This window comes from Cheilinus undulatus, linkage group 4 (assembly GCF_018320785.1).
Source record: "Cheilinus undulatus linkage group 4, ASM1832078v1, whole genome shotgun sequence".
In the NCBI taxonomy this organism is placed as follows: domain Eukaryota; kingdom Metazoa; phylum Chordata; class Actinopteri; order Labriformes; family Labridae; genus Cheilinus; species Cheilinus undulatus.
The window spans coordinates 31078335-31105699 of NC_054868.1; the positions used below are offsets into that span (position 1 = coordinate 31078335).

General features: G+C 39.0%; 1 protein-coding gene across 3 annotated transcripts in view; it reads right to left on the reverse strand.

Annotated features, from left to right (window-relative positions):
* Positions 1-27365, reverse strand: part of LOC121508722 (phospholipid phosphatase-related protein type 5-like) — an 80376-nt gene that overhangs the window by 23830 nt on the left and 29181 nt on the right. For all 3 annotated transcript variants that reach the window (XR_005991816.1, XM_041785759.1, XM_041785760.1), the window contains exon 3: positions 20850-21038. Coding sequence is in view for 2 of the 3 variants with exons in the window: in XM_041785759.1 (XP_041641693.1) it covers positions 20850-21038 (189 nt within the window). In the remaining variant the exon portion in view is untranslated. The remainder of the gene's footprint in view (positions 1-20849; positions 21039-27365) is intronic.

The window sequence follows — 27365 nt, forward strand, 5'->3', positions numbered from 1 at the left end:
AAATATCTAAATAAGTGACTTGATTTATTACATAGCCTTAATGAGACAGAAAAAATTCAGAACTGAAGCATTTTGAATTTACAAGATGAGATATTCCACATAAATGCCAAACGGGGCTTTTACTTGGAGTACAAGTGAGAAGTGTACAGTGCCTATAAAACGTAAACACCCATTTGGATGTTTTACCCTTTAATTGATTTTATAAATCAACCATGGTCTATATAATTTGGCTTCTTTTGGACAAAAAAAGAAAAAAAACGTTTTGAGTAAAAATATTTAATCTAGAATCACTCATCATAGAATAAGTGCAGTGTAGTAGTCTCACAATAAGTGAAATCTGGAACATCTGAGTGTAGTGAATGAATCTTAAGTGATTATAGTATAAAGACACCTGTGTCTGGAAGGTCCAGTCACTAGTTTATCAGAAAAGTATAAGTCAGGGGATGGATACAAAACATTTCCAGGGCTTGAACATCAGTTAAATCCATCATCAAGAAATGGAAAGAATATGGCACATGTGTAAATTTGCCTACATCAGGCCGTCCTCACAAACTGAGCGACCGTGCAAGAAGGAGACTAGTGAGAGGGGCTGCCAAGACACCTATGACTACTCTGAAGGAGTTACAAGTTTCAGCAGCTGAGATGGGAGAGACTCAGCATACAGCTGTTGTCTGGGTTCATTGCCAGTCAAAGCTTTATGGGAGAGTGGCAAAGAGAAAGCCACTGTTGAAGAAAACTCAGATTGAATCTTGACTAGAGTAGGGCTGCAGTAATAGATTCTTTTTATAATCGAGTACTCGATTGATTCTTCTGATGATTAATCAAGTGCTCTAAGAAGTATTGCATTTTTAATCAGTCACTTTTGCTTTTTTAAGAGAAGTAGTACTAGACAAATGAGAAAAGAAGCTAGGTCCCTTAAATGAACTACTTCTATATCAAAAAATTGGTATTAACAGGTTCTGTAAAGAAAATATATTTTACAAAGTGCAAAAAAGTTCTGATGACATTTTACATTTCTTAAAATTACAAGGACAGGAAGTTAAATAAATACATTAGATTATGCCATATTTGGGATTTTAGAGATCCTCTCCCAGAAAATTTTGGGTGTGTTACGACCTAGAAATATTCCTATTCAATTAAGTAGAGGGAATTGAAAGCAGCTAATAATTTAACATGGAAATGTAAACACTATAATTTCACCCTTGTCAATTAGTTTAAAAAGCTAGCCATTTCATTGAGATGTTAAAAGGTATTATTTACTTATGGTTATTTAATGCAACACGTGATGTAATCAGCCTGCATGCTGAGAGAACGTAGTCTGTTACGATTGTGGTTGAAGAGAAGAGTGTACACATGTTTGCTGCTGTTCTGAGTACCGGATGCTTTTACGACCAAACAATCCTAAAAAAAAATACAGCACCGGGTAAAATGAAGTTGCAAAACGGAAGACGAAGTCCTTGTCTGTTCATGGGTGCAACAGGTGCTTAAACTTGATTTCTTCTTTTGTAGTTTATTTTTATTTTCCAATTTGTCATTAAAGTAAAGGGACACTTAATATTTTTAACATCCGCTACTTTATGCATAATTGTGATATTTCACATTATAGCAAGAATAAAGCTCCATCATTCACACAGTGGTCTGATGGTGTCTGAAAGGTGAACCTTTAGATTACAGGAATATGGTCTATTTTTCAAAGGGTGTTCACTTTTAGGGTGGCACGGCGGCGCAGTGGTTAGCGCTGTTGCCTCACAGCAAGAAGATTGCTGGTTTGCTTCCCGAACAGGGCCTTTCAGTGTGGAGTTTGCATGTTCTCCCCGTGCACGCGTGGGTTCTCTCCGGGTACTCCGGCTTCCTCCCATCACCAAAAACATGCTCATTAGGTTAAGTGATCACTCTAAATTGGCCGTAGGTGTGAATGTGAGCGTGCCTGGTCGTCTGTCTCTATGTGTTGTCTGTCTCTATATATCAGCCCTGCGATTGACTGACGACCAGTCCAGGGTGCAACCCGCCTCTCGCCCAATGACAGCTGGGATTAGGCTCCAGCCCAACCCCGACCCAGAATGGAATAAGGGGTATAGAAAATGGATGGACGGTGTTCACTTTTAAGTTTTGCACGTTTTTGTTTGTGAGTTTATCCGGTATTAAAATGTCATAATAATATGACATTTTAATACCATCCACTGACATGGAGAACACATTTTAAGGGATAAAGCTGCTTCTATGACCTGTTGAATCCTGACTGTATGATGATGAACTTTAACCTGTTTAGTCTCAGTCACTGTCTGTGGTAATAGCGTGTTTCTATTCAGTTGGTGTCAATTCATTATCAATTTAAGTCTCGTAAAATTATTCAGGATGCTGAAAATTTTTAAAAAATATGCTGCAATCAAGACATCAGTGCGCTGAATTTAAATGATTTATATTTAAATATATAACGTGCACATGCGAGAGAGAGCCGGAAAGCACCAAAATGGGCCTTAAATCGTGAAGCCTGACGGTGTTCTGTGAAACCGTCGGGTCAATCAGAGAAGTTTATGGAATTCCCTGAAGTCTGCAGACGCAAACTGAGCTCTGTCTCACACCAGTGAGTCATGCAGGCAAGATCAACTCTGAGATCTGCAAAGATTCACCAGTGCAGGCATAGTGCCATATTTGCTATAAAGCCGCAACCAGTGGCTGCGTAAAAACACAGGACGCATGCCTGTAAGGATTACTGCATCAACTTCTCTTCTGCGTGATTGTCATGCCTTGTATCATGCATGTTACGTTATAGTAACAGTAATAGAAAATCCTGGAGGACACTCTTATTCAGTTTGCAAGAGAACTATGACTTGGGAGAAGATGTATTTTCCAGCAACACAATGACCTGAATCATACAGCACAAGCTACACAGAAATGGTTAAAAGACAACAAGGTGAATGTTCTGGAGTATAAGCCCAGGCTTCAATCCAGTAGAGAATTTGTGGCTGGACTTGAAAAGAGCTGGTCATGCCTGGTCCCTGTGCAACATGACAGAACTTGAGCAGTTTTGAAAAGAAGAATGAAGCAAAACGAAAGACTGACTTAAGAACTATCCACACAGACTCAGAGCTGTAGTTACAGCCAAGGCGCATCTGCTAAATACTGACTTGAAGGGGGTGAATATTTACGCAGTCACACATTTTACATGACTTTTTAAAATTAATTATATTGACGATGATTGATTTATAAAATCAATAAAAGGGTAAAACATCATCAAGAGGGTGAATACATTTTTTAGTCATTGTATATCAGTCTTTACTGTCTCAATAGAAAGTGCATTTACCAGGTGTTGTATTTTGGCTTTTCTTTTTTGCTGACTGACATCTCTAATGGCTAATATGCTTGCTGTTGACAAGCACTTCAGACAACCCTGTTTCAAATAAACTGAATTATCCATTTAAAATATCCCACTGAAGCTCTAAAGTTGCTAACTTTATTTTGGGGGAATTTGTGCTGAGGCAATTCAGCATGTAATGATGAGCTCTGACTAGACAGACAGAGAGCTCTATGGGTGTTTTTGTGTCCTACATGTTCATTCAGGTGTCATTTTATTCTGCATATCATCTGCCAAGAAATACAAACAGATTTAAAAACTGAATGAAATCACATATACAGGCATATTCAAATTAAACCACATAGACAGGGCTGTAAATGTGAGAAAACGGACACAAACATGCCGAAAAGGATCAAATACAAACACATTGTGTATGGTGAAAAAAGTAATCAGAACAGGAATGAGTGATGCAGCATTAAACACTGGTTTGAAATCACAAAATACAAAAAGAAACTTAAGCTTGAGGGGGAGTGAGGAAATTTGATGCCAGTGTATCCGTGCCTTTTGAACAGATGTGGTTGGAATTTTCTCATTTGTCATTAACTGCTTCAGGATATTATGATAAAAAACTAAATATAGCTAGGCATTTACACCATGAACTGTGAATCCCTTCCATGCTAAATTCCTTATCTCTGTGCTTATGGATAAATAATGTGCGTTTCAGTGGAAGTCCTTTGTGCCTACCCTCCTTCTAAATATGATGTAACGCTGACTGAAAGCAGCTCTTTGGTAGCAAAAGGCACAGACCGAGTCGACGTCAACTTCTACAAATATCACATGGCATTTGTTGACATTGCAGGCCTAGTGCTCTACTTTAAAGTCACAAACAAACACACAGGCGAGCAGCCTTCTCACACAGACCGGCAATGGTAACCATGACAATTTAGCTGCTTCAGCTTCATCATCACCCACACTCTCTCCATCTCCATCCATCTCTTCCTCTCTGTCTCACCCTGCTTTTATTTATTCTGTTTCTATCATCACTGGGCAGCTTTCCCAGGTCTTTGTGGAGAAAAAATCTAGGCTACCAAAAACATATTTCTTTTTTTTTCTCTTATTTGGGAAACATAAATTTATCTTCTTGCCTCCTTCCTTTTCTCCTGCAGTTCAGATCCTGTTGTGCTCTGTAAGCATTAACCGTGTTTTGACGTGTGACCTGGTTCATCTTTGCCTCCCCTTCTGTTCTTGTCTCTTTGCATTTCCCTGTTGTTCTTCCACTCGCTCCCTCTTTGTCCTTATCTTGCTAACTATTTGTCAGCCTTTTTACGCCTCCTCATATTCTCCTTTCCTTCTTGTTAGTTGTGATTCTTTTCCTCTGCCCTCTGTCACAAAGAAACAGGGGGGATGCTGAATCAATGTGGAGAGACCTCACAGCTAATCTTGCAGAGTCGAAGTATGAGTGTATGGCTGGATTAAGGTTCTCATCTGCGGGTTAGAGCATGTCTTACAGGCTGTCACAGAGGGAGAGGATAGCCGGTCAGGCGTATCGACGTGGGGCTACATGGCCTGCTGTCTTCATCTCTCAATCCTCCAGCCAGTGTGATTGGCAGTGACAGGATAAAGCTGTGATTATCCCCTATTATCCCTGCCCTTTGTCACTGCTGCTGCTCAAAAGCACAACTGCTGACACACTCATCTGTCTGTGTGTCTGTCTGTTCTCTCTAACACACATTCACACACTGACACACACTTACACAAAGTGAGACATGCAAAAGGGAAGGCGTTGAATGAAAGTGATAGTGGTTGTGACTTTGTTAGGATGGATATTAAAGCATCTCTAATGAGTTTTTAACAGATTATGAAAATGTTTTAGTCTAATACTGCTACTATATATGAAAGAAAAGAAAATCAGACCATCAGCATTGAGATTGACTTTTCCTCCATTGACAAGTAGGGTGATACCTAAAATTTATAACATGGTTGTTTTATTCTGCTCTTGTTCAAGCACTATGACTCTCTTCTCCCCTGAAACAGTAATATGACACTCATGTCTGTCCATAATAATAATAATATTCTTATAAGTCTGTGTTGAGTTCTCATTGCTACAGCTTGAATCTCTGGTTAACACCCTTTCTGATATAGCTGCCCCACAATTAAATCATACAAGCAACATTGCAAGTAGGAACTATAAAATAGAGGGGTTACTGTTGAATAAAAGAGCGTTAGCAGAGCTACAGAATATGGAGCTTCTTCTTTGATCATCATTATAGCCACAGCCTACTTCTCTGAATCATCTTAGACATTAAATAGGCAAGCTCTCCATTAAAACACTAATTTAAGCAGTTGTTTGTGCAAGTGTAATACTGGGAATGAAAATCACTGCAGCGCTGGGAGACAAACTGATTGGATTTATTCCAGTTCATAGCCAGTGTTGAAGATAGGCTGACAGAGATGCTCTGCAAGTGAGCACACTCACATGAGGAGGAGGTGGTACTGTTTGGTCAGTGAACATGTGAAAATGCAGAAGACTGGTGCTCAGCCTTAGCTGTTCTCTGCAACAAATCCCTAAGACAGTCTGGCTGCAGACTGATCATCTCTGATGGCCACTCTCACAGACAGCTCATCTGAGACGCCGAATATCCCAGAACAGAAATATACAGTTAAACTTTAGAAATAAACTTCCATCTAGGGTTAGGGTAAGGGTTAAGCTGCAAAACCTGATTATAAAACGTTTCGTAAAGCAGAGTAACGAGGCTGCTTACAGGAAAAAAAAAGCTAACCCTCCATGAAAATATTCCAGCACAACCTGCGTAGCTTATGTAGCTCTGTTAGCTGGGTAGGCTACATAGATAATGTACTGCTAGAAATGATTCATGGACACATCTGACATTGTTGTAAAACAGCTGCAGACCTGACAGACCTGATCGATTGGGATATTGATTCTAATGTTTATTCTTGAGTCTTGCATCAAAAGTAAGACAAATGTCACAACAGGGATATTAAAGTTTACCATATCTTGTCTTAAAGAGTCTACTTTACAGCAGAAATAACACATTCACAAACTGGTACATAAATTATTCCCTTGTTTTTGGCTTGTTTCTATTCCTGTCAACTGAGCAGGTGAATTTCCTCACACATGCCAGCCTGATTAAGAGGTAAGGGCATGCAAGTGAAAGTTCTTCATTATTGTTTCAATGAGCTCAAAAATATTGTACACAAACAACAGAAAACATTAGAACTGCATTTTAAAAACTGCTTTTAAAACTTAAACCTTCTCTGAACAAGTGAAATCCTTCAATCATTTTATTCCCTGTACAGCTCCAAAAGCATACATGATTTAAGGTGGTTACTAACTTAGTTTTCCAATGTAAAAGGATGCATTCTTGGAGAACAGCTATAGATGAAAACATCACAGTGACTTTTAGACTTGTGTATCACTCTGGTGCCTGAATTTCCCCTCTAGGATCAACAAATGATTATCTTCTCATCTCATCTTCCTCTACCTCAGCCAGGTGTTAGAAACCTCTCTGATTCCACCAAAAACATGCCAACACATGTTTATTTCTCTGGTTACATGATAAAATATAAACTTACAGATCAACACAACACACTTTATGCAAAGTAGCTGGACTGCTTTAAAAAATAGACAAAAATAAACAAGGTTTGTGAAAATGGTTGAAGTGTTTCTGACCTAGTCAAGATGCAAAGAAGAAGAGAATAATGATGTTGTGTTGCTTTTACTACTTTTACGCTGCTTTTAGGACAGTTTTTCAAAGGCACTAACAAACTTGAGGCTGAGCTGTTGTACTGAGAATCAGTGATGTAGCCCTCAGCCTGTGCCTTTATTGCTAACATGTGTGTTGTGTTGTAATGCACATTGCTCCAATGTTTGTGAAACAGAGTGAAATGTGACAGACAACAGCTCAGCCTGAGTCCAGTTGTCAGAATTTTTTGCTCCAACACTGAAGAGCAACCAGGTAAAAGCCAAGCATCACCCATTTGTGTCAGTACAATTAACTTGAATCACAGCAATGAGTTAAAAAGTGTACTGGCCTGTCCAGGTTTGGTGTTTGTAATATCAATGACATACAGTGAGTGACCTCACTATGCAAACTGTATCTGTCAGCCTGCTTTAACACAAGCTGTGAACTGCAGTGGATCGACTTGGTTTGTCTTGAGCCCAACGCTGCAGCAATTCACATAGTAATGGCTTAAACAACTATTTAAAGGTGTGTTTTAACACATAGTTTACTTGTTTTAAGTCCATGATGATTCGGAGGAGTGGGCTGTGGCTTTAAATGAGATCATAGAAACAGATGTACACATGGTTGCTATGTACACTTACCAGCACCTCTGCTAAAGTGTTAAAGTTAACCAAGTTTTCTAGGATAAATTTTCCATTTTGATCTGTCTGTCCCGTGATTCACTCAATTCACTCAGGTTTTCATGGGTTTTTAACTCTTAGTGCCTGCTTTAATGAGCAAACACTGATAATTAAACTGCTCATAAAACACAGATACAAATTATGGTTCTGCAAGGTGCTGCATCACAGTTACGTTGCAGTGTAATATTAGTGTCCCAGTGTGTAAATTCACAATGCATTATGGTGTTGGAAAATAAAAAATGAAAATGGCATTGCAAAATGCTAAAACAGAGTGTAAGAGACTCAGTGTTTGAGCTCACGGCGGGATCTCATTAACACACTCAGGGAAACACACAAAGTGCTCTTCAGCTTTTCTGGCTCTGATGTTGCACATTGCCACATTGCTCCCTCCATTATACCTTTGTCACTACCTATGACGGTGGATATGTGGTATGACTTTACCCCACCATCAAGCACATTAGCACTTTTTTTATCTTAAATTTTTAAGTACTAACAAACATTCTATTTTTGTATATTGTGCTGTGGCTCATATTCATGAAAAATAACCTTAGGCCCAAAGTCAATGTTTTTCAAGACACCTTCATAGAGTGCTCCTAATCACTTACAGGTGACAAAGCTTGGTGTTATGTTTTTCACCTCTCCGAGCTATGACACGTAATAGAGAGCTTCCCACTGAAATACTTCAGACAGTATTTTTTGTTTTGGTTCATCATGACAAACATGGAAACAACTGCAGATTCTACCAAAGCATCCATATCAATTAGCTATTCACAACATGAATTATCCAACTTTTCCCCCACAAATTTGTGGGAAAGTTTTCTTCCAAGGAAGTGGAGACAAGTGATCTCCTCACAGTTGATCTTTTTGGACAGAGACCAGAAGTAGAGTTTTTCTCAGCTTAATGGTTACTCCAAATCCTCTTCTGTCTGTCATATTTGACTCCATTATTCATGAAGGATTGTCCCAAAGCTTACCAGTATGCAAACTTCTGCCCAATTTGCATATGGGCATTGGGCTGAGTGTGTGTGTGTGCATGAGTGTGATTAAATATAAGGCTGATGACAACAGCAATCGCAGAAAAAATGTCAGGAGACATGGATGATTAAAGTGAACTTTTCCTCCTGTTCACTGGTCATTAAAGACACCTCACTTTGTTTTTTTAGGGTAAATTCTAACCTGCTCCACTTGAATCGAGGATAATGGCCTCTGTACATGGACTGTGTGAACATTAGCACAAAGCTAGTGGTGCGCCTCACTGTCTGTCCATGTAAGAGACGCTGTGATTGCACATCTATGTGCATTGGAGATTTTTTTTTAAGCTGCTTATCAGAGATGACAACTCTGATCACAGTAACAATAGGAGGTAAATATAGAACAGATAGGCAAGAATACAGGACAGGAAAACCCAGATTTTCTGAACAAGATAATTTGCTCAAAATTAGCATGACAATGGGGCAGTCAGGGAGCATGATTGGAGCTGGGAGACCCACCTACAGCCTCCCACACCTCCAATCATACATGTCTACCTCAGACACTTAGGCAACACACAGAGGAAGAAACCAATTTCCACATCCAAAGTGTTTTTGACAGAGAGAGAAAAGTGCTGGTGGCTAGAGTTAGATTTGACATTTCTATATGTTTTTCTGAGGTCTAATCAGGAGGATTGGATTTGGTGATATTGCTGCTTGTCACCATGGCTGGAGGGGTAGCTTTGCGGATAGAGAAGAATCAGTAATGACGCATTCTTAAAGGCTAAATTTGGAACGAAATAAATAAATATTATCAGTGAAAACTGGAATAATCATTGAAGGGCTGGAAGGTGACTTAACTGTGATTCATGATTTTATAACACAAAGTGTTTTTTTTAAACAGAAGAGAAAACACAAGGAGCCCTTAAAGAAACAATATGGTGGAATTCAGTTTGGTGTGATTTGATGACAACCAAAGGTCTCTGAGTACCACTCTGTGCCACTCCACTCAAGATATACACAAGGTCTATTTTCACTGGGGCATCAATCCCCATAGAGCAGATTGATGAAACTGGAATGAGAACGTACAATGCACCTGGTAAGTTTCTAAATGTATTTAAACAAACTCTAGTAAATCTCAAACCAAACACGTAGTTCTCCTGTGATCTTTGTCTCCACCTGCACAGGGCTGCAGTCCAGAGATGCATTCCAATGGGTGAGTGTGAGCTGCAGGGTTAAGCAAACTGTGGCAAATGTGCAACCCTGCAGACATGAAGTATGTGGAATTTGCAGATTAGCTTCATGCTTCACCATCTTCCTGCATCTAAATCACAGCCATTGTATCAAACAATCCTGACATGGGCTAACTGGTTTCTTTTTAACTGAAGGCTGGTGTGTGAAAAAGTGCTGTAAAGCTGAATGCACTTTTCGTAAAAGCACCTCAGCCCTCTGACAAAGTTGCATAATGCTTAAATTAGGGAACTGGGGCGCTCTGTCAAACTGGGATAGACAGAATTTTCCCTGTTGAAAGTTATTGTGCTGTTAGATTAACTTTAAAACTAATGTTTCCAGAGAAGTTGTCTAAAATTATATGTGACATTCTAAAAACTAATAAAGCAGTCTTGAATTATATCTTGTCTTGATTATATATCTGAAATAGATACATTCATAAGTGAGGTTTTTTTTAAAGGCTCTGTATCCACACAGTTTGGGACGGCATTTCCTTCAGCTTGTTTATTTTTTGCTTGGAGGATGACACATGTTTAATACACCCCCATGTCCAACCATAAGCTCTAAAACTATGTATGGGAGGATAATAGGATGTTTGCATTCATAAGGTCCTGAATGTCTGTGCGGTCAGGAAGTGGTTGAGAGCCATAAGGAATGAACGATAAAAAAGGAAAGTTAGTACTTTACGGCTCTAAATGGACCTGTGCACTGCAATTATCATCAGAAATTTTCAAGACACACTAAATACAACCCCTACACTTTACAAAAAAGTGATTTTTTCTACTGTTTAAGCAGTTTACCTTAAATAATCAATATTGCAAACTACTCAGGCCTACAGACCTACTAGCATCGAGCTTTGTCTGGACAGATGAATGGAGACAAGAGTCTAAAGAAGTCTTGTGCTGAGCAATGAGGCAAGCTGTGCCCTTTTAACACATAAGAAATTTCCTGATTTTATCACAAACATGATTTTAATTGAAACAGCTCCACTTAGCAGACCTAAATGATCTAGATCTCTTCAAAGAGATGGATTTCCTGTCACAATGAGAAAGGCTGGGTGGACATCAGCTGAGGAAATATGGGTAAGATCAGAGTTTAATGTGCAAAACCATAGCAAAACTTTGCTGAACTAAACTGGACTGCTTTGTGGAAATGGACCATACATTAGCATTGTGTGACATTGCTTGTCCTGGCTTCAAACTGAGGCTTTTCAATTCACAGAAACTTTTTTTTAACCTGACTATTTCACTACTTTCGGGACACAAACGTAGCTTAAATCTTTTTTTATTTTGCACTTTGAAAGCTTGGCATAGTTGTTAACAGCTCAGAACAGCTTTTTGGTAGTACTTCTCTATGCAGAAATCCTTACTTGCCACCCATGGGGATTGGCCACTGCTTCGTGATATCATCTGCAAAGAACTGTACACCTCCAGACACAATGCTTCTAGAGGCTTGATAGAGGAGTTTTGTTGCAAAAGAACACAGAAAATCTAAACCCAAGAAAACACTTTATATTAAATACTTTTTAAAAGACTCAAATGGATTTTGAGCTGCGTATTTGAATGGGGAACAGAAGTAAAAATGGAAGAACACAGGGAGGGGTGGGGTGGAGGGGAGGTGTTGCACTGAAGAAATAGTTGCATCTTTACACAGTGGGTCACTGAGTTTCAGAACAGTATCTCACAAAGATGCAATCATGAAAAATGTTTAATAATTCTGATGAACCCTTGTATTTACTCATTTCAGGACCTTTGCATTTTTTTAATTAATGTTGATGTCAACCTTAACACTCTGACCTGTATGAGCTGAGAATCCCTCCCTCAGCATCTGCAATTACTTAAACCTTACTCCTCTTTCAATTTAACTAGTGCCTTTCCTTTTTGCTCTGTGCTACAATGTTCACATCCAGCATCTGTTTTCAAAGATATGAGGGCAAGACAGCACAATGCAGTTTACTAAGCATAAAGGGCTTTTGATTAAAAAACCGTGGCATGACTGGATGACACGGCTCGCCTCTGTGGTTTGACTAAATCTCCATCATTTTGTCACATGGATGCTTTATGCATGGAACTTCTTCTAGATTTCACAAAAGGAACATGTCTAGTTCTCCTTTTCCCTCTGTGTGTCTTCTTTTGTTTTCTGTTGTTCTCCCAGGTATTTCTGCTCACACGCCTGCTTCGTTCCTCTTTCTCTCTCCTACTCACACTGCTTTCTGAACTCTCACTGTCTCTGCTCTCAAAGAGCACCCCGGCTCTGCCTTCTCGTAGTGTTGGAGAGGCTTATATTTAGCAGCATTAGCGCGGCTCTCTCCAGGGCAAAAGTATTTAGCATTGTGGTTCTGACCTACATAAAAAAGGTGGAGAAATTAAACTCTGCATTCAAAACTTCATTCAGCTGTGGTTTCATATCCTTTATCTTGAGCTGACATGTACGACTCATACTGTGCCACATGGGTCCTAAGCCTACAATTACTGTTTAATCTTATGATTGGTTTCAGCTTAACTTTACCCACTGATGGGCAGCTTATAGTTTTCAGCACACATACACAGTCTTCATTGCACTACATTCTTCTGAAAACATGCACAAATGATAAGCTACTGGCTCAACAGTACTTCAACCATGCTCTTTAGTGTTTAGCTTAGTGTGATGATTGGCCTGAGTGCTGAAATGTTACCTGGTGTTTGCAATTTATACATAGCCTCATTTGCTGTGAAAGCTTTGAAACTGTTTGTGTTAGCTACGGTTTTAGAGAGTCACAGAGATAGCCTGTAGCCATTATGGATAGTTCTCAGATCCTAGCTCTAGTCAGACACACACACACATCCACTCCCACCTGCACACGCGAAATCCGTTTTCTGTGGAAGTGGAGGAGAAGATGTGCGCCGTCACCCACCCACACTCTCACCTTTACCAATGCACCGAAACTTGCAGCATATTTGCCGAGTACCACACAAGTGCCTCTACTTCGCTCACTCTCTCACTTCCTCTCATTGTCTCTGCCTGCTACACACACGCTGGCTCTGCTCTTACATTAAACGAGTCCCCACATTAGTTCTGAAATGCGGTCAGCTCTGGTGCATGCTGTTCAGATCTACAGGTGCAGTTTGATGTGAAAGCCCTCAGAGATCTTCGCTGTTTTTCAACACTGTCAGATGTTTTTTTGATCAGGCCCGGGAGACTTGTTGGATTCTGTTTTGAACCAGAAAACTGAGATTTTCATCCTTGACTATGAACGTTGTGGGGTGATGAATCCAATCATATTCCTTTGTTTTAGCCTGGAGGATTTTCTAATGTCAGTTGTCATCAATACCTCATAATCACCGTACATATAACTGGTTGGTCAACTTAAAATGCATGAAAGACTGAATATAAAAAAATGGAAATTAAGGCTATTAAAAGATTAGAATTTGTAATTGCAGTTAATCTCAGGATTTCTGTAGTTAATTGTGATTGATCGTCCCCTTTTAAATCACAATAAAAAAATATTGTTTTTCAAATAATTTAGCACCTTTATGGTAAAAAAGTTTGGCCTTCATGTGGAGTTTTTGCAAACTAGTCAGCTTTTGCAGTGAGGAGAGGTTTCAGTCTAGCCACTCTACCATAAGCCTAGATCAGAGGAGGGCTGCAGTGATAGCTGTATTGTCCTGAGTGACCACCAGGGTCTTGGTCACTATTCTTACTAAGAACCTTGCAAATCTTTTTTTAAATACTGTTTTCACTTTGTCATGATGGGGTACTGAGTGTAGATTAATAAGATTTTTTTTCAACTGTAGCATCAGGCTGCAACATAAAAAACACACAAAAAATGAGGGCTCTGAATACTTTCTGCAACATATGCTTGTCAACACAGCCCCATATCATACTTTAGGAAAAATTTTTGATTACAGTGTAATGTAAATCTGATGATGGCACTGTCTAATATAATATATCTGTGTCTGGTGCATATTTTACATCTGCTACTGGTACCCATCAAGTTGTACATACAGCCATTAGGCAGCTGATAGAAAAATAATTAGCAATTATCTGCTTATTTTTATTTCTAAGGTCACATATCAAAGTAGCATGATATGGATTGCTGATAAATAAGTAATAAGAGATAAACTTATATTCATGACACTTGGGGTCAAAAGCCCTCATATTAGCATCTTTCTCATACTGGCTCAGGCTACAAGCCAAGCTTCTGCAGTGAAATGTTCTCATACAGACAGGCAGCGATTTAACCCCACACCTGCCTTGAGAGGTTTCTGGCAAAGTGTCTGAGAGTAGAGAGGTCTACGCTCAAAGAACTCTCTGTAAAGATTTAATAGATTTGCTTAAAGATGATGCAAATTAAGGCAAAAATTCAAGGGGCACTTCATGGATTTTACTCATCACCAGGAGGGTTACTTACCCTTTGAAAAGTGTTGTATAAGATCTTCCCTGGCTCTGAAAGAAGTGTTTGAGTTGCATCATGGGAAGTGTAGGAACCAGGATAATTTTGGACTTATACCACAGCAAGAATGAAAACCCAGGAAATCTTAGAGTTTAATGGAGTTTCCTGGAAGAGTGACCGTCCTCCCACTTTGGCAGGTGGATTTGTGGCGTCACATATTATCTCAAAATATAAAAGATGAGATATACACTACAGGGGACCACTGGAAAGTCTGATACAGACTGGCAGCCTTTTATTTCCTATGAGGAGAATCTTTTAGGCCTCTTGATACTTGAAAATGGTATTGCTGTGTACTCATATTAGTCTGTGAACAGGTATTGTAAGTTATTTTTATTCCTATTTCTTCTTCTTTCACTGTACTAGTATGTATTTTTGTCTTTGTGTTGTTTAATTCAGACCGTCTTTTAGTTATTATGTCTGTACTTTTCTCTAAGTACCTTGTCTATTGAAGAAAATTTCAATAAAAATACATTGCCTAAAAATATACCGTAGTTGGTGCTGTCACTTCAATGCTCACACAATCTAAACACACATGTTTAGAGGAAAAACAGGGCTGTCAGTCAGAGAAGCCTTTACCTTTTGTACTAAGGTAAAACGAGAGAAACTTGCTGTGAATTTCTGCTTTTCATTGTACGTGAACAGAGGATCGTGGGATGATGTGGCACCTCAGAGCCAGGCATGCCCACAGAACTGGCTGGGCCCCTGGAAAACCCTGAGAATGGGCCCTCCTTAATTTTGATTTATGATGATATCAATGCATGTTTGTTGGATCAGTAGTATTGGTGCTAGCATCTTGGCGTCTTGGAGCTGAAAAGTGTGTTAAGCTAATTGAGTTTAATGTTCAAATTATTCATTCATGCCACATGTCCAGTTTCGTCAATCTGCATCACTGTTTCCGCCCATTTTGCCACTTTTATAACCTCTTTTCCTCACTGAAGCCTCCCATTGTTTGCCTTCTTTTGCTACTTTTAAAACCCTTTTCACAATTTTTACCAACAATTTTTGCAACTTTCCTTTCTTAACCCATGTTTGCTGCTTTAACCCATTTTGCCTCTTAACGTATTTTCGACACTTTTTAATCACTTATCACCAGTGATTTCGGCCAATTTTTGCCCCTTTTAACCCATTTTTTGTCATTTTTTTCTTTTATTTTGCAATTATTCAATTATTTTTGAAATTATTACCATTTCTTCTGCTTTATTCTCTTGTATCCTGACATTTGTTCAAATCATGGCTTGCCTATAATGTCTGACATTACTTTCTAAATAGTTAAGTTAAAATGATATTGTTCTCTTTTAAGAAAATGGGTTTACATATTGAAACGGCTGTATTTTACTACAGCATAAATATACAAAATTCATTTGTGTTCCTTTGTAAGGAGCAGGTATTATTCAGGTTAAATATAAAATATGGTTATCACAGATTAACTTCTCGGTGGACCATGATTTTCCTGACCTTAATGGGCCCTTATTTGGGCCCCAGAAAGCTCTCCCCTTTATCCCCCTTATGGACAGCCCTGCTCAGAGTGAGAGGACACTGATGCTCTGACTTTCAAAAATGCTGCTCCACGCTAAAGGCAATAAAATCACGCCATTCTGTTCCCACTCTGCACACGATCACTGCCTTCAGCCTCCATCCATCACAGTGCTACAAACAAACAGTCACACAGAGAGCAGGCACCTATGCATCTGTCATAGTGTTTCTGCACATATGTGTGAGATAAAGTCACCAAAACTTCAATCCCTACCAAATGGACAGACATTTTTCTAAAGAATTACTATGGAATTGTCTAGAAATAAAATGTTATCAGTGATATTATCAGCAACGCTTGTCCATACAAGAGTAAAAAAAAAAAAAGTCTTCTTTTTCCTATTAAAACTTGTGTGACAGAAAATGGCACTGAGGTACACTGAGAAAAATAATTCTGAGTAAAAGTAAATTCTACTTAAATAAATCTGTGATATTAACAATACAAATTCCTGTCGATGCTTTACATAAATATGTCTAGTTATAAATCAACTTTCATTTGTTAGAAACACAAGAAATTTCGTCTACTTTTCTTAATGAGAATAATTCATGTATTACAAACTAATCATATTAAATCCATCCACACAACAAAATTTTTCTCGTTATCTTTACTTATCCACTCAGTTTTTCAAAATGCTACAGTCTCCTTGCCCTTTCTGGTGCATTGTGGGTACTTTTTACAGGAACATGGCAATACTAGTTTGAAGAAGTCTGCACTGAGAGCCATCGGGGGACCTGCTGTTACGTCACATTAAAGCCAGTTACACACCACCGCGCGGTAACTACACAGAAAACCGCCTCCCTGCCGGAGGAGTCCCCCAAAATGCAGAGCGTTTTTTAAAGTGGCTACTGCCAGCACGGTACGAGGCAGCAATGACATAGGTGCTTTGGTGAACATCACAGCAGAGCCCGCCCATAAGTCCATCACAACCCCCCTCCCCAAAAACACGTAGAATACCTCACAATCTTTGTATATTAACATGTATAACATACTATAAAATGGAGGGAAAAATACGGTTCAGTCATCAAAATAATTCTCCCTAGAAAATACGTTTCAATGGTTGGTTCCACAATTTTTATTCTGGCTGTCTTTGTACGACGGTAGAGCCGTGTTGTAGAGCTCAGCATGTTCTGACACCAACATTACGAGCTCCTCCATTGTTTGCTTTGACCCGCAAAGCCTGCTATTTCCGGGTTCTCTCCCTCCTTCGATGTGATTGGCTGCTGATCTCTGAGCGGCAGGGCAAAATTTGTGCGCGTTCACATGGGTGGCAACCGCTTCTGGGTCCTAGCGCCACGGTAAAAACCACTTCCCGTCTGCCGGCCTTCCCTCATTAAAATGACTGGAGGCGGTGAGTGACCACGTGGTGGTGTGAAAAGGACTTCATGGACAAAGTTTTACAAGGTAAGAGTTACATTTTGTTGCTCATCATTGTTAAGCTGATATAATTAACTAGAATTTTTACTGTTATTTTAAGACAGTAGTATGTTTAGAGCCCTGGTGACAAGCTAAATTGCTGGATTCACAAGCCAACTATGAGGTGACTTCAGATTAGCCAAACTGTACAACCATAACCACTGCTGGTGGCCAGCGTTGGTCCATGGGTTTGTACTTTTGATGAATTAATACCGTGTAAGCCATTCTCAGCAGAAACAGTCCTTTTGCGGGGCCTCTAGGCTTGAAGTTATGAGAAAGGGGCGTAAACATTGTGGTCTCCTGCAGGGCTGAGGAATGAATACAATCTAACTGGCTTCAGGTGTGATTTTTATATTGCCAGCACCTGTTACTGCCAAAGGCGAGTTTAAATGAGCATCACATGCTTTAAATAAAATGATTTACCCACAGTTTTAAAAGGGTGCCAACAATTTTGTCCAGCCCATTTTTTGAGTTTTGCGTAAAATTATGTCAATTTTGTCTTTTTTCTTCAGATTTTTTGTGTTGCTCCAATGCCCATAAAGGCAATAAACACATGTATACCAAAAACATCTGTAATTGCAACAATTTCTGGGAGAAATGGTGTATTTTCTGGAAAAATTCCAGGGCCTCATCTATGTCCTGGAACCGTGCTACCCTAAAGAACTTAAATACACCCTTGAGGTGTTCCAGAGGATCTTTCTGGAGCAGGAAGGTGGGAACAAACAGCAGAAATTACATACTGTGTGTTGAAGTTTGAAATAGTTGCACATATTTTGTTTAGAATCCAGATTTGTTCATTTTTTCCTTAATAATGTTAAAAATAATCAGGGGTTTTCTACCTGTTCACTTTGCGGTGTAAACAATATGGATGTTTTGAATCTTCTATGTTTGTGGAAGTTTATCCCTGAAAGGAGTAGAAACTGCCATGTTTGTTTTATTTGCACTGTCAAATACACCTGAGGCCTGTACGAAGAAGCTGGATGAACAAGCCCGGGATATCTCTCCGCTAGCTGGATTGACTTATCAAGATATTCGCAATCCAGATCAGCTGTATGACGAAGTTGGTTATCAACCCGGTAACTGCACCCAGGGTTTTCCAATCTGGATCAGTGCACGCTCACATAAAAAGGGTGCTGTTTGCAGCGTCTGACCAATTGCAAACATGGAGAAATCCTGCAAGGCAGCATATTTCTCAATGGAGGAACAGACAATCATTCTTAAAAAATATGAGGAATTTAAAGCAGTCATCCAAGTCAAAAGCAACACTGTCTCCACAGCAAAAGCCAGGAAGGAATGCTGGCAGAAAATCTGTTAATGCGTGAATTTGACAGATTACAGTCTGTGGTATGGTGAGCGCCCGATTGCGATGCATTACATTTGCAACATATGACTCCATCAGTTGACAAATGTAGCGCAGTCCATCTGATGAACATCTATACCTTTCGTATAGGATGTCATCGGGTAAATTGAAAGGACTGCCTCTATCCCTAAATATTCTTTCTCTCCTAAGTGCTCTTCTCACGATCCATGCTCCAACGTCTACAGGATCCTCTAAGAATGAGCCGGCCATTTTCCAAGAGAACTGATTGGTCAGGAGGCGGTGCTTTTATACTCATTGATCTCTTATCCAGAACATAACCTGCTCTGGAGCAGGTTAGCCGTTCAGCATAAGTTACCCAGGTGATTTATCCTGGTAAGAAGTGAACCAGTGTCGTCGTACAGAAAATCCAGGGTTAATCCTGAAGTTATCTCGATAAGAGAAATCCAGCTTTGTCGTACAGGCCTCTGGTCCCTCTACTATGCAGGCAGACCCAGATTCTGGTTGTTGACAGGCAGTCACAAATGTTCATCCAGTGTGAGGGATTTTATGTTACTGATGTCATATGTAGTTTATGAGAGTTGGCTTAAGGCAGGCTTTTAATTGTGTATGGTCAGAATTTTAAAAATTTCTGATGTATTGTTCAGATGTGCATCTTGTTCTTTGTCTGCACGCATAGATTGTCAATAAAGGAAGATATGGAAAAACAAAAAAATGTTTTTTTTTCTCCTTTCACCAATCTTTGCTTCCGACAACCCCTGGAAATGCCACAGACATTACTATTGGCAAATTAACTTTTAATAGTTATGTGAGGCTTGCATTCTAGTACTAAGAAATAGATACTGAAATGTCATTTAAAAATATCAATATGTTTGAAAAATAACAATGTTCCACTCAAAAATATGGCAAGCACTTGATATGACTGATTGCGTTGGATCTACATGATAAAATGGAGGTAAGCAAATTAATTTTAAATATCGAAAAAAATTAATTTAAACATAGAATAGTTATGCTTGATGTACATGATAACATTGAGTTGATTTTAAATGAAAATTTCATTTCCTATTTTTTAAAAAGATGAGTATTTTAAACAAAAGGTAGTCTTGTCTGATCAACTTAAAAAATCCTAGTTCGGTTTACTTGAACAAGTAAGTAATTCAAACTAAGATCAGTTTCGTTCAAGCTTCTTAACTAAATTAAGTAAATGTTACTTTAAATCTTTTGTTCATGAACAACAAATTAGTAGTTTATACAAAAATAACCTACTTTGATCTACATGAAAATTTGATGCAAAAAGTTGCCTTGGTTTTTTTTTAAGTAAATACGGTGAATATTTTTATCAGTGTAGTCACAACCATACAAAAACTAATAACCAAAGACTCCCTGTGTCCAGCTTGTATTTTTGTGCATGATTGTGTGATGCCCTAATATCTGGCTCAGAGGCGTCATGTCGTAATGCTCCTAAACTGTAGGACATCAAAGAGACAAGCCATGGGGGTGTGTGTGTGTGTGTGTGTGTGTGTGTGTGTGGGGGTGTGTGTGTGTGGGGGTGTGTGTGTGTGGGGTCATGGAGACAGCTTTAATGAGGATATGAAGCTGTTTTATTATTAACAGTGTCCCACAGTACTGACAAGAAAATATGGCTGCTGTGATTGAGTTCTGCATGTTGTTGAGTGCTTCCAAAAATGACTGCATCTTACAGATATCTGAAATGACTGAGCAAGTAAAATGAACGAGTCAGTTGAATAAATAGCAAAATTAAACAGCCAGATTTCAGATTTTGATTGGCTGCTTCAATGAACATGCTGCCTAAACTTCATGACCTACAAATTGCAATTCTGTATGTGCGTTTAATTATTTAAAAGCTGATCCGTCTCGCATTTTTAAATCTTACATGAAAAGCGTCTGTTAAAATACAGAAAGTCTTCCTGTTGTGCATAAATAAGGGAGGCCATTTAGACTACATGTTTTATTCTGTTTCAGTGCTGTGCAGTCTGGAAATAAGAGGAGAATCTGTGCACACTGAAGCTGTCTCTGTGGAGGACAAATATAGTGCCCGTTGCCATGGTTATGACAGGGAACACATCCACACAAACAGAGCAGAGAAACCACGAGGATACACGCCTACACACCTCTCTCCTCTTTTTCAATCTACAACGGCCACGTGTGGATGAGGAGGAACTATCCATGTGTGCGTGCGTCACATGTTAGCACCTGTGTGTATGACGAGCACCTGTGGAGGGAGATTTTTCTGACATCAAGTTAAACATAGACTCACTGTCACAGTGGGGATGGCGGTGACGAGGGAGTAGACGAGGACGGGTGGCGCCTTGCTGTTGTCCTCAGGACCCGGGTACGGCTTGGAGTAGGCTTTGTCGAAGCAGAAGAAGCCCTGGATGTGCACGGGGAAGGTGTCCGTGTACTCAAAGTAGTACGCCAATAGAACGGTCCCTGCCATAATGACCAGCTGGAAATAAAACATATTGGTTCCAGCTTTAGGATTGGATCCACAGGCAAGTGAAGCAATCAGGAAATTTCAACACAGCCAGAAAGAAAGAAGTGGAAACAGGGTTTTAAAAAAGATTTTTCCTTCTCAGAGCAAAAATGATGGATGCTACCGTAATGTGTAAAATGAATCAAGTGTGCGTGGAGAGATAGCGAGGGATGAGGATGAAAGGGAGAGGGAGAGGGAGAGGGAGAGGGAGGGAGAGATAGAGACAGAGGGAGACAAATAAGGAGAAAGTCAGATAGAGAGGAAGAAGAGAGAGCGAGGACAGAGATGCAGAGTGAGAGAGAGAGATCCCTTCAGCGATGTCAGCGTGCAGAGTGGGAGGGTAAAGACATAAATGGAGACCAATCAAAGAAAAAAATGCCGAAGAGGAAGAACTGAACGAGGATGGAGGCAGAAGAGGGTGAGACATAGATGGAGTGAAAAAGAGGAAGGAGAAAAGTAAGGAGAGAGAAAACCACAGGGAAGAGCAGAAGACAAAGATGTGTGTGACTCTTTGCATAACTTGTTTTTTAATGTCACACTACAATGCAGCCATAGAGAATTTAAGCCATGAAGCATAAAAAATGACCTCTAATGGAAGTAAAAATGCAAAGTTAATAATGTAATCTATTTGTTTTCACGAGCTTCTATAGGCATGAGATAGTAAAGGAGTTAGAGAAGGCTATGAAGATGAAAAAATGTTATTCTGCATGGATGAAATAGATGCATGAGTTGTAATCATTCATTTAGTACAGCACGCAAGCTACTTGTGCTGGGTCACGACCAGACAAGACATTTACTACTGCACATCTAACTTTAAACAAAGAGGTTTAGCAGTATCTGCAAAAAATGAACCAAAACAAAAGTAAAAAGTTTAAAAAAAATGCATGTGAGTTTAAATATAGCAAGCTGCTGATTAGTTTCATCATAATCTGCAGCCTAAACGTTGGCTTCATTAACTTCTATTGTATGTGAAGGGCGAATTTATCAGCAGCAAAACACAAGGAGCCTCTTCTGGCAAGCTGAGCTGGCTTACAGCTTTAGGGAAACAATGCAGGAAAAGATACAGTTTAATGGCTGGTCGCAATTTGTTCTTTCACCTTATAGTGAAACATCCTCATGTTTTGAAACAGTCCCAATGTATACATTACCATATAAATAGCAGTCATTATAACCTAAACAATAACAGAGATGGGCAAAAACAAAAGGGGTATTTCGCTGTTTTTGGATGGAAAATCTGCAGATATTCTTGAAAGAAGTCTGCAGAGCCATTACACACACAGAGTGAACCTTTTCACAGCCGACATTGTGACTTGTCTGACACAGTGTAACTAATGACATTATTAATCGGTGCATTGCACTGAAATAATTGCTGGAGAGGGGACATCATTTGTGTCATTAGTTTAACATGTGCTTTTCATGCTTTGAGAGGTCAAGAAAGCTGCAAATGTGCGACGATCATTTGGATTCTGTACTGATTAAGAAAAAAAATACTGCTCTCATGAAACTCAGCATATAAGATAAAGAGGCACACTGCTTGGAAAGCAGAGAGGAAAGACAGTTGACACTCAGACATTCATCAGTCAGCGATGAAATATAAAGAAGTGTCTCACATTCGCAATCACTGCCAGCACTCTGGAGGAGCCTTTTTGTCAGTTTGGGGGTGTATTCATTTTCTTAACTGCAGAACAGAAACAATAGGGGGGCATGTGGTTAATGCAGTCCTTATTAATGTCATTTCACAAATGTGAAAATGTGTTTTCTTGTCTCTAGTTCCCCCACTGGTATATTATCATTTCAAGAAGTGGGTGGAAGGCTCAACTATTTCATTAGTTTGTATTCAAATCCTAAAACTTGTGAGATTAAGGCGACAATAAACATCACAATAGCTAAAAGTACTGTTGAAATAGGTGCCAAAAGGATATGGGAAACATGATCTTACTCTGTATTTATTTGCTATTGACCCTGAATAGATCAAGTGATAGTGTGAAAACACAGGCTTGCTGAGAAACACTGTACTTTGAGATAATGAGTTGCAAACCAGTGGAAACATGATTAATAATAAGAAGAATACTAGTTTGGGTTGATGAATTTAGGCACCAAAATGGAACATAATCTTTGTTAAGGTTAGAATAATGAGTTGGTTTAATAAGATGGTTAAAAAACCATTAGTAAATGCCGGCTCAACACAAGAAAGTAACCCTTAGTGAACCACCTCCTGGTGGAGGTCACTTTTATCTCCGTCACTCGACTTAAACACCAGAGGGTTTTGTAGTTTGACACATAGCGTGGCAAACTGGGGCTGAAAGTTGGAATCAGCTGGTTTGGAATGGCTGATTGTGAATGGCAGATGTTTAGCCAAATTGGCAGAGGATTAATTTCCACATCATGGTAAAAAAAAAAAAAAAAAAAAAAAAAAAAAGAGTGAGGCATCTCCTTGCGTCCCGCATGGTTACATTTAAGGCCAACTAAGGCAGTGGTTTTCAACTGGCCCAGCCTCAGCACCCACCAGTCTCTTCGATGACAAATTGTAAACTAAATTTCTCAAAAATGTTCAAAAATGTTACATTTTGGATCTTTGATAGAACAAAATATGGCAGAGAAAAGACAGGACCAACGCTAGCATGTTATACACACCATATTCCCATGATAAGATCTTGAGCTTTTACATCATTATCATGAGAAAAGCAGCTTTGTTGTCCCAAGAAAAGGAGAGAAATGGCTGAAATATTGGGAAACCATGAAAGTGTGCACATTATCACAGTAAAACAGAGTAAATAAAGTGTATGGATGCATGTTCACTAAGTTCTTTAAGATCATAGACTATTTTTTCAGTCACATAAAAACAACTCCAGTCCCGACCCACCAGTTGAGAACCACTGAACTGCAGCACTGTCCTTTGGGACTGTGTTATGTTACCCATATCTGACTGACCTGTATTCTCAAATCTCAATTCACACTCCTACTTTAGTTTTAAATTTGACTATACAACAAGATCATTAGATCATAAAAGAAAAAAGTCAAAAAGGTCACCTAAGCAGAGTTTGACTCTGTAGTTGGGATCACAGGGTGACTCACATCAGGATGCAGTATGATATAATATAATAAGATACAATATGCAATATCAATGTCAAGGTAACTTAACCTAAAAGGTACATTTGTTGTGCAGACAGGAGTTCTGCTTTTGAAAGACAAAAAAAACAAATTACAGCAAAAATTATTCACAGTAAGAGACACAAAATTACATTGTTGCGTCGCAATATCTGATAAATTAAGAAATATAAAATGCCCATAGAAAGTAAAGTGCAGGATTATTGGATTTACTGAATAATTTGGTGTGAGTTTTATCTCTTGTGAAGCTTAGTCTCTTAATTTCTTTTCACTGTTGTCTTGACATGACTTCTCAATATTTTCTTCTTTTTATTACATTGTTAACTTCTTTTTGGCCAATAAACTTCTGTTATCTCATCCTCATCTCACTACTATATAGTCTGTCTCGATTTGCTGTCACACTGTTGCTCCAGTTGGCCTTGATAACTCTCAGAAAACTTCTTGGATGCACTGGTTCAAAACTGGTGCCATAGAAAACATCATAAACACCGTATGTACAAATTTCCAATAAAAACTTTTTATCTGTTTGCACAGTTGCTGTGTTTCTCATAGCGTTGATCAAGCTAAAGATACATTTTTCACTCTGATCTACATCTTATCACTGCAGTTTTATACCTGTTGTGCATTTAGACTTGCATACAGTTAACAACAAGCACCCTCACTGATCAGCAGGTTTTCTCTTAGCCACCCTTCCTGCTTTGATTGCAACTTAGCATAGCCAAGCTTAGTTTTGGTTTAGCACTTAGCCTAGTAATGGCTTCTCTGTCCACCTCAGTTTTGCCCCATCCACCTTAATAATGCTACTTGTATGTAACGTAGCCTAGTTCTAGCTTAGGACAGGGCCACTCTATTGGAAAGGCGGCCCACAGCAATGAAACTAAACCCTCATTCACAGCTATAGTTAGCCAGCCTCCTGTAGCTTTTGTGAGCTAACCTAGTGTAGCTAGGTAGCTATCAGATTTGTTGGTAAGTCAGATTGTTCATATCTTGCCATATAAATATTTTGTCTAAAACATATTCAGGATTTAAGCTAATATAATTTTATCTCTGTCTTATTTACCTTTTTTAATCACAAAGTTTTAATGCAGTGTTTCATGGTTCACAGTGTTGAAGAGGAAAATTGACACAGAGGCAGATGGCTGAACAAGTGACGAACAACCGAGAGAACCTCCCCCAACATGTTTATCCTTACAGCAAAGTGACAGAAAACCCACTCAATTTAATCATACAGGGAGGGGAAGGAGAGACTTGTTACAAGTGGCACATTTCAGCTTTATTCACAATGATGAGTGACAATGAACATGGGAGAGCAGCTGACCTAATTCTCCTTATACTGTCTACTCAGCTGTTAAATCTGCTACTGTGCAAGTCCCCTTTATTCTCTTACCTTTAAAGACAAGAAGAAAATGAGCAAGATGAAGTGTAAAATCAAATAAATGCAAACATAGCCTACTTGAATCTGTTTGTATCACAGAGTGATGGCACATTGAACGAACACACTTCAAGCATGTCGTTTATAAATAGTCAACAAATATCAGCTGATCCATGCTTGTGTCCATCTACATGTTCTTTGTGTGTCTCAGTGAGTGGGTGTGTTTGTGCTCCAATGTACGGAGTGTGTTTGGATGCATCTGCAGGCATGTGGGTGAATTCCCATGTCTAAGAGGAAACTCTGACACGGGCAGCCACGCTGTGCTGAAATTTCTCTCCATCGTCCATCTCTCTCTTTCTCTTCTCACAGAGCTACAGAAGGAGAGAGCGAGCGAGGGATGGAGGAAGTGAGGAAGGGAGGTGTAGTGAGGTGGGAGGAAGAGAGAGAAAGTGAGGGAGGACTACAAAAATACACTCATCAAAGTTTTAACAAATATTTGAAGACAGCTGCAGAGAAGCTCCCTGAGAGATTGTCATTTTGCACCTACATGAGAAATAAAATTGTCTGTTTATTGACTGTTCCTACTTACTTACTTCTGTCAAAACTGAGCATTCTTACAAGCACGTGTGCTAAATAGTACATTAGAAGATAGGAGAAATAGAAGAAAATATTAAATCTGGGGCAAGATAATCTCAGTAAAAAATCAGTGTGACTAAAATAAAAAGCTCCTAGCAAATTGAGTCATTGAATGCCTCATTAAGACCAAAATCCTCCCTCCTGAAAACAGGCTGAGAGCTCTTAAATGCCATTTCATCTCACCACACTCCTACATAGACGAATAAGCAACTTCCCGCTCATTCTGCCGCCACAGCCAGTTTGTGTGAATATTAATAAAGGTCAAAGCAACTCAAAGATGATAGTTTCTAATTAGCAGAGGGATGCATCAAGCACAAGTCACCTTGGAATATTTATTTGCATAAAAATTATTTTAAAAGTATCCTGTGCATTTACCATGTACAATCTACAAAAAAGACTGCAGGAGGGTCAGCATGGTAACATCACGCTGTCAGCTGAATCTTAATACAGGCTGCTTCCTCTAAAGATCCTCATCTTGAACCTTTGGGATTAAATAACTTACAGTGACTAGTCATAGGTTTTGGTAAAGCCTTCATCGATCGGTTGCCTGGTATCTTTTTTTGCCTTTCAGTCTTTCCTTGTTATCTTAGAGTTTAGCTTTAATAAAAACAACTTTCAAATTCAGAATACAACAAGAAACAGCAGAGGAAAAGCAATTAAATGCAAATGCAGAAATAATCAGTAATTTTCTGAATGTCTTGTTTTCTGTGCAGGTCACAAAGAGACGTCTGCAATAATTTCAGTCTGTTTCTTCAGCAGATAAAAATGGTTAGATCTTCAGTTTTATGTAAACTCCCCTTCCCCTGAAACAGAGCGCTTTTAAAGTAAAGTTTATGGCTTACACTTTAACCCTGAAATGGAAATTAATTTTGCTTCTGTTAATGTTACTGATAAAAAAGCGGAACTTGTTATGAATTCATCCCTTCATTAGCAGTTTTTTTCTTCATTTTCCCTGCAGAAGATTATCAGTTGGAATCTTTAATGAGTTTGGTGTTAAAAAATGAGGTATTATTTTTAAGCCATAAGCCCTAATTAATGAAGCTACTTTACACACTCTAAAAACTTAAGTAGATTTCAAAGCTATGGAATTAAGTAAAACAAATCATTAATAATGAGTAAATCTAACCTATATCTTCAATTATTTCTGCATAAATTGAGTTGGTAACATTAATTAAATAAATTCA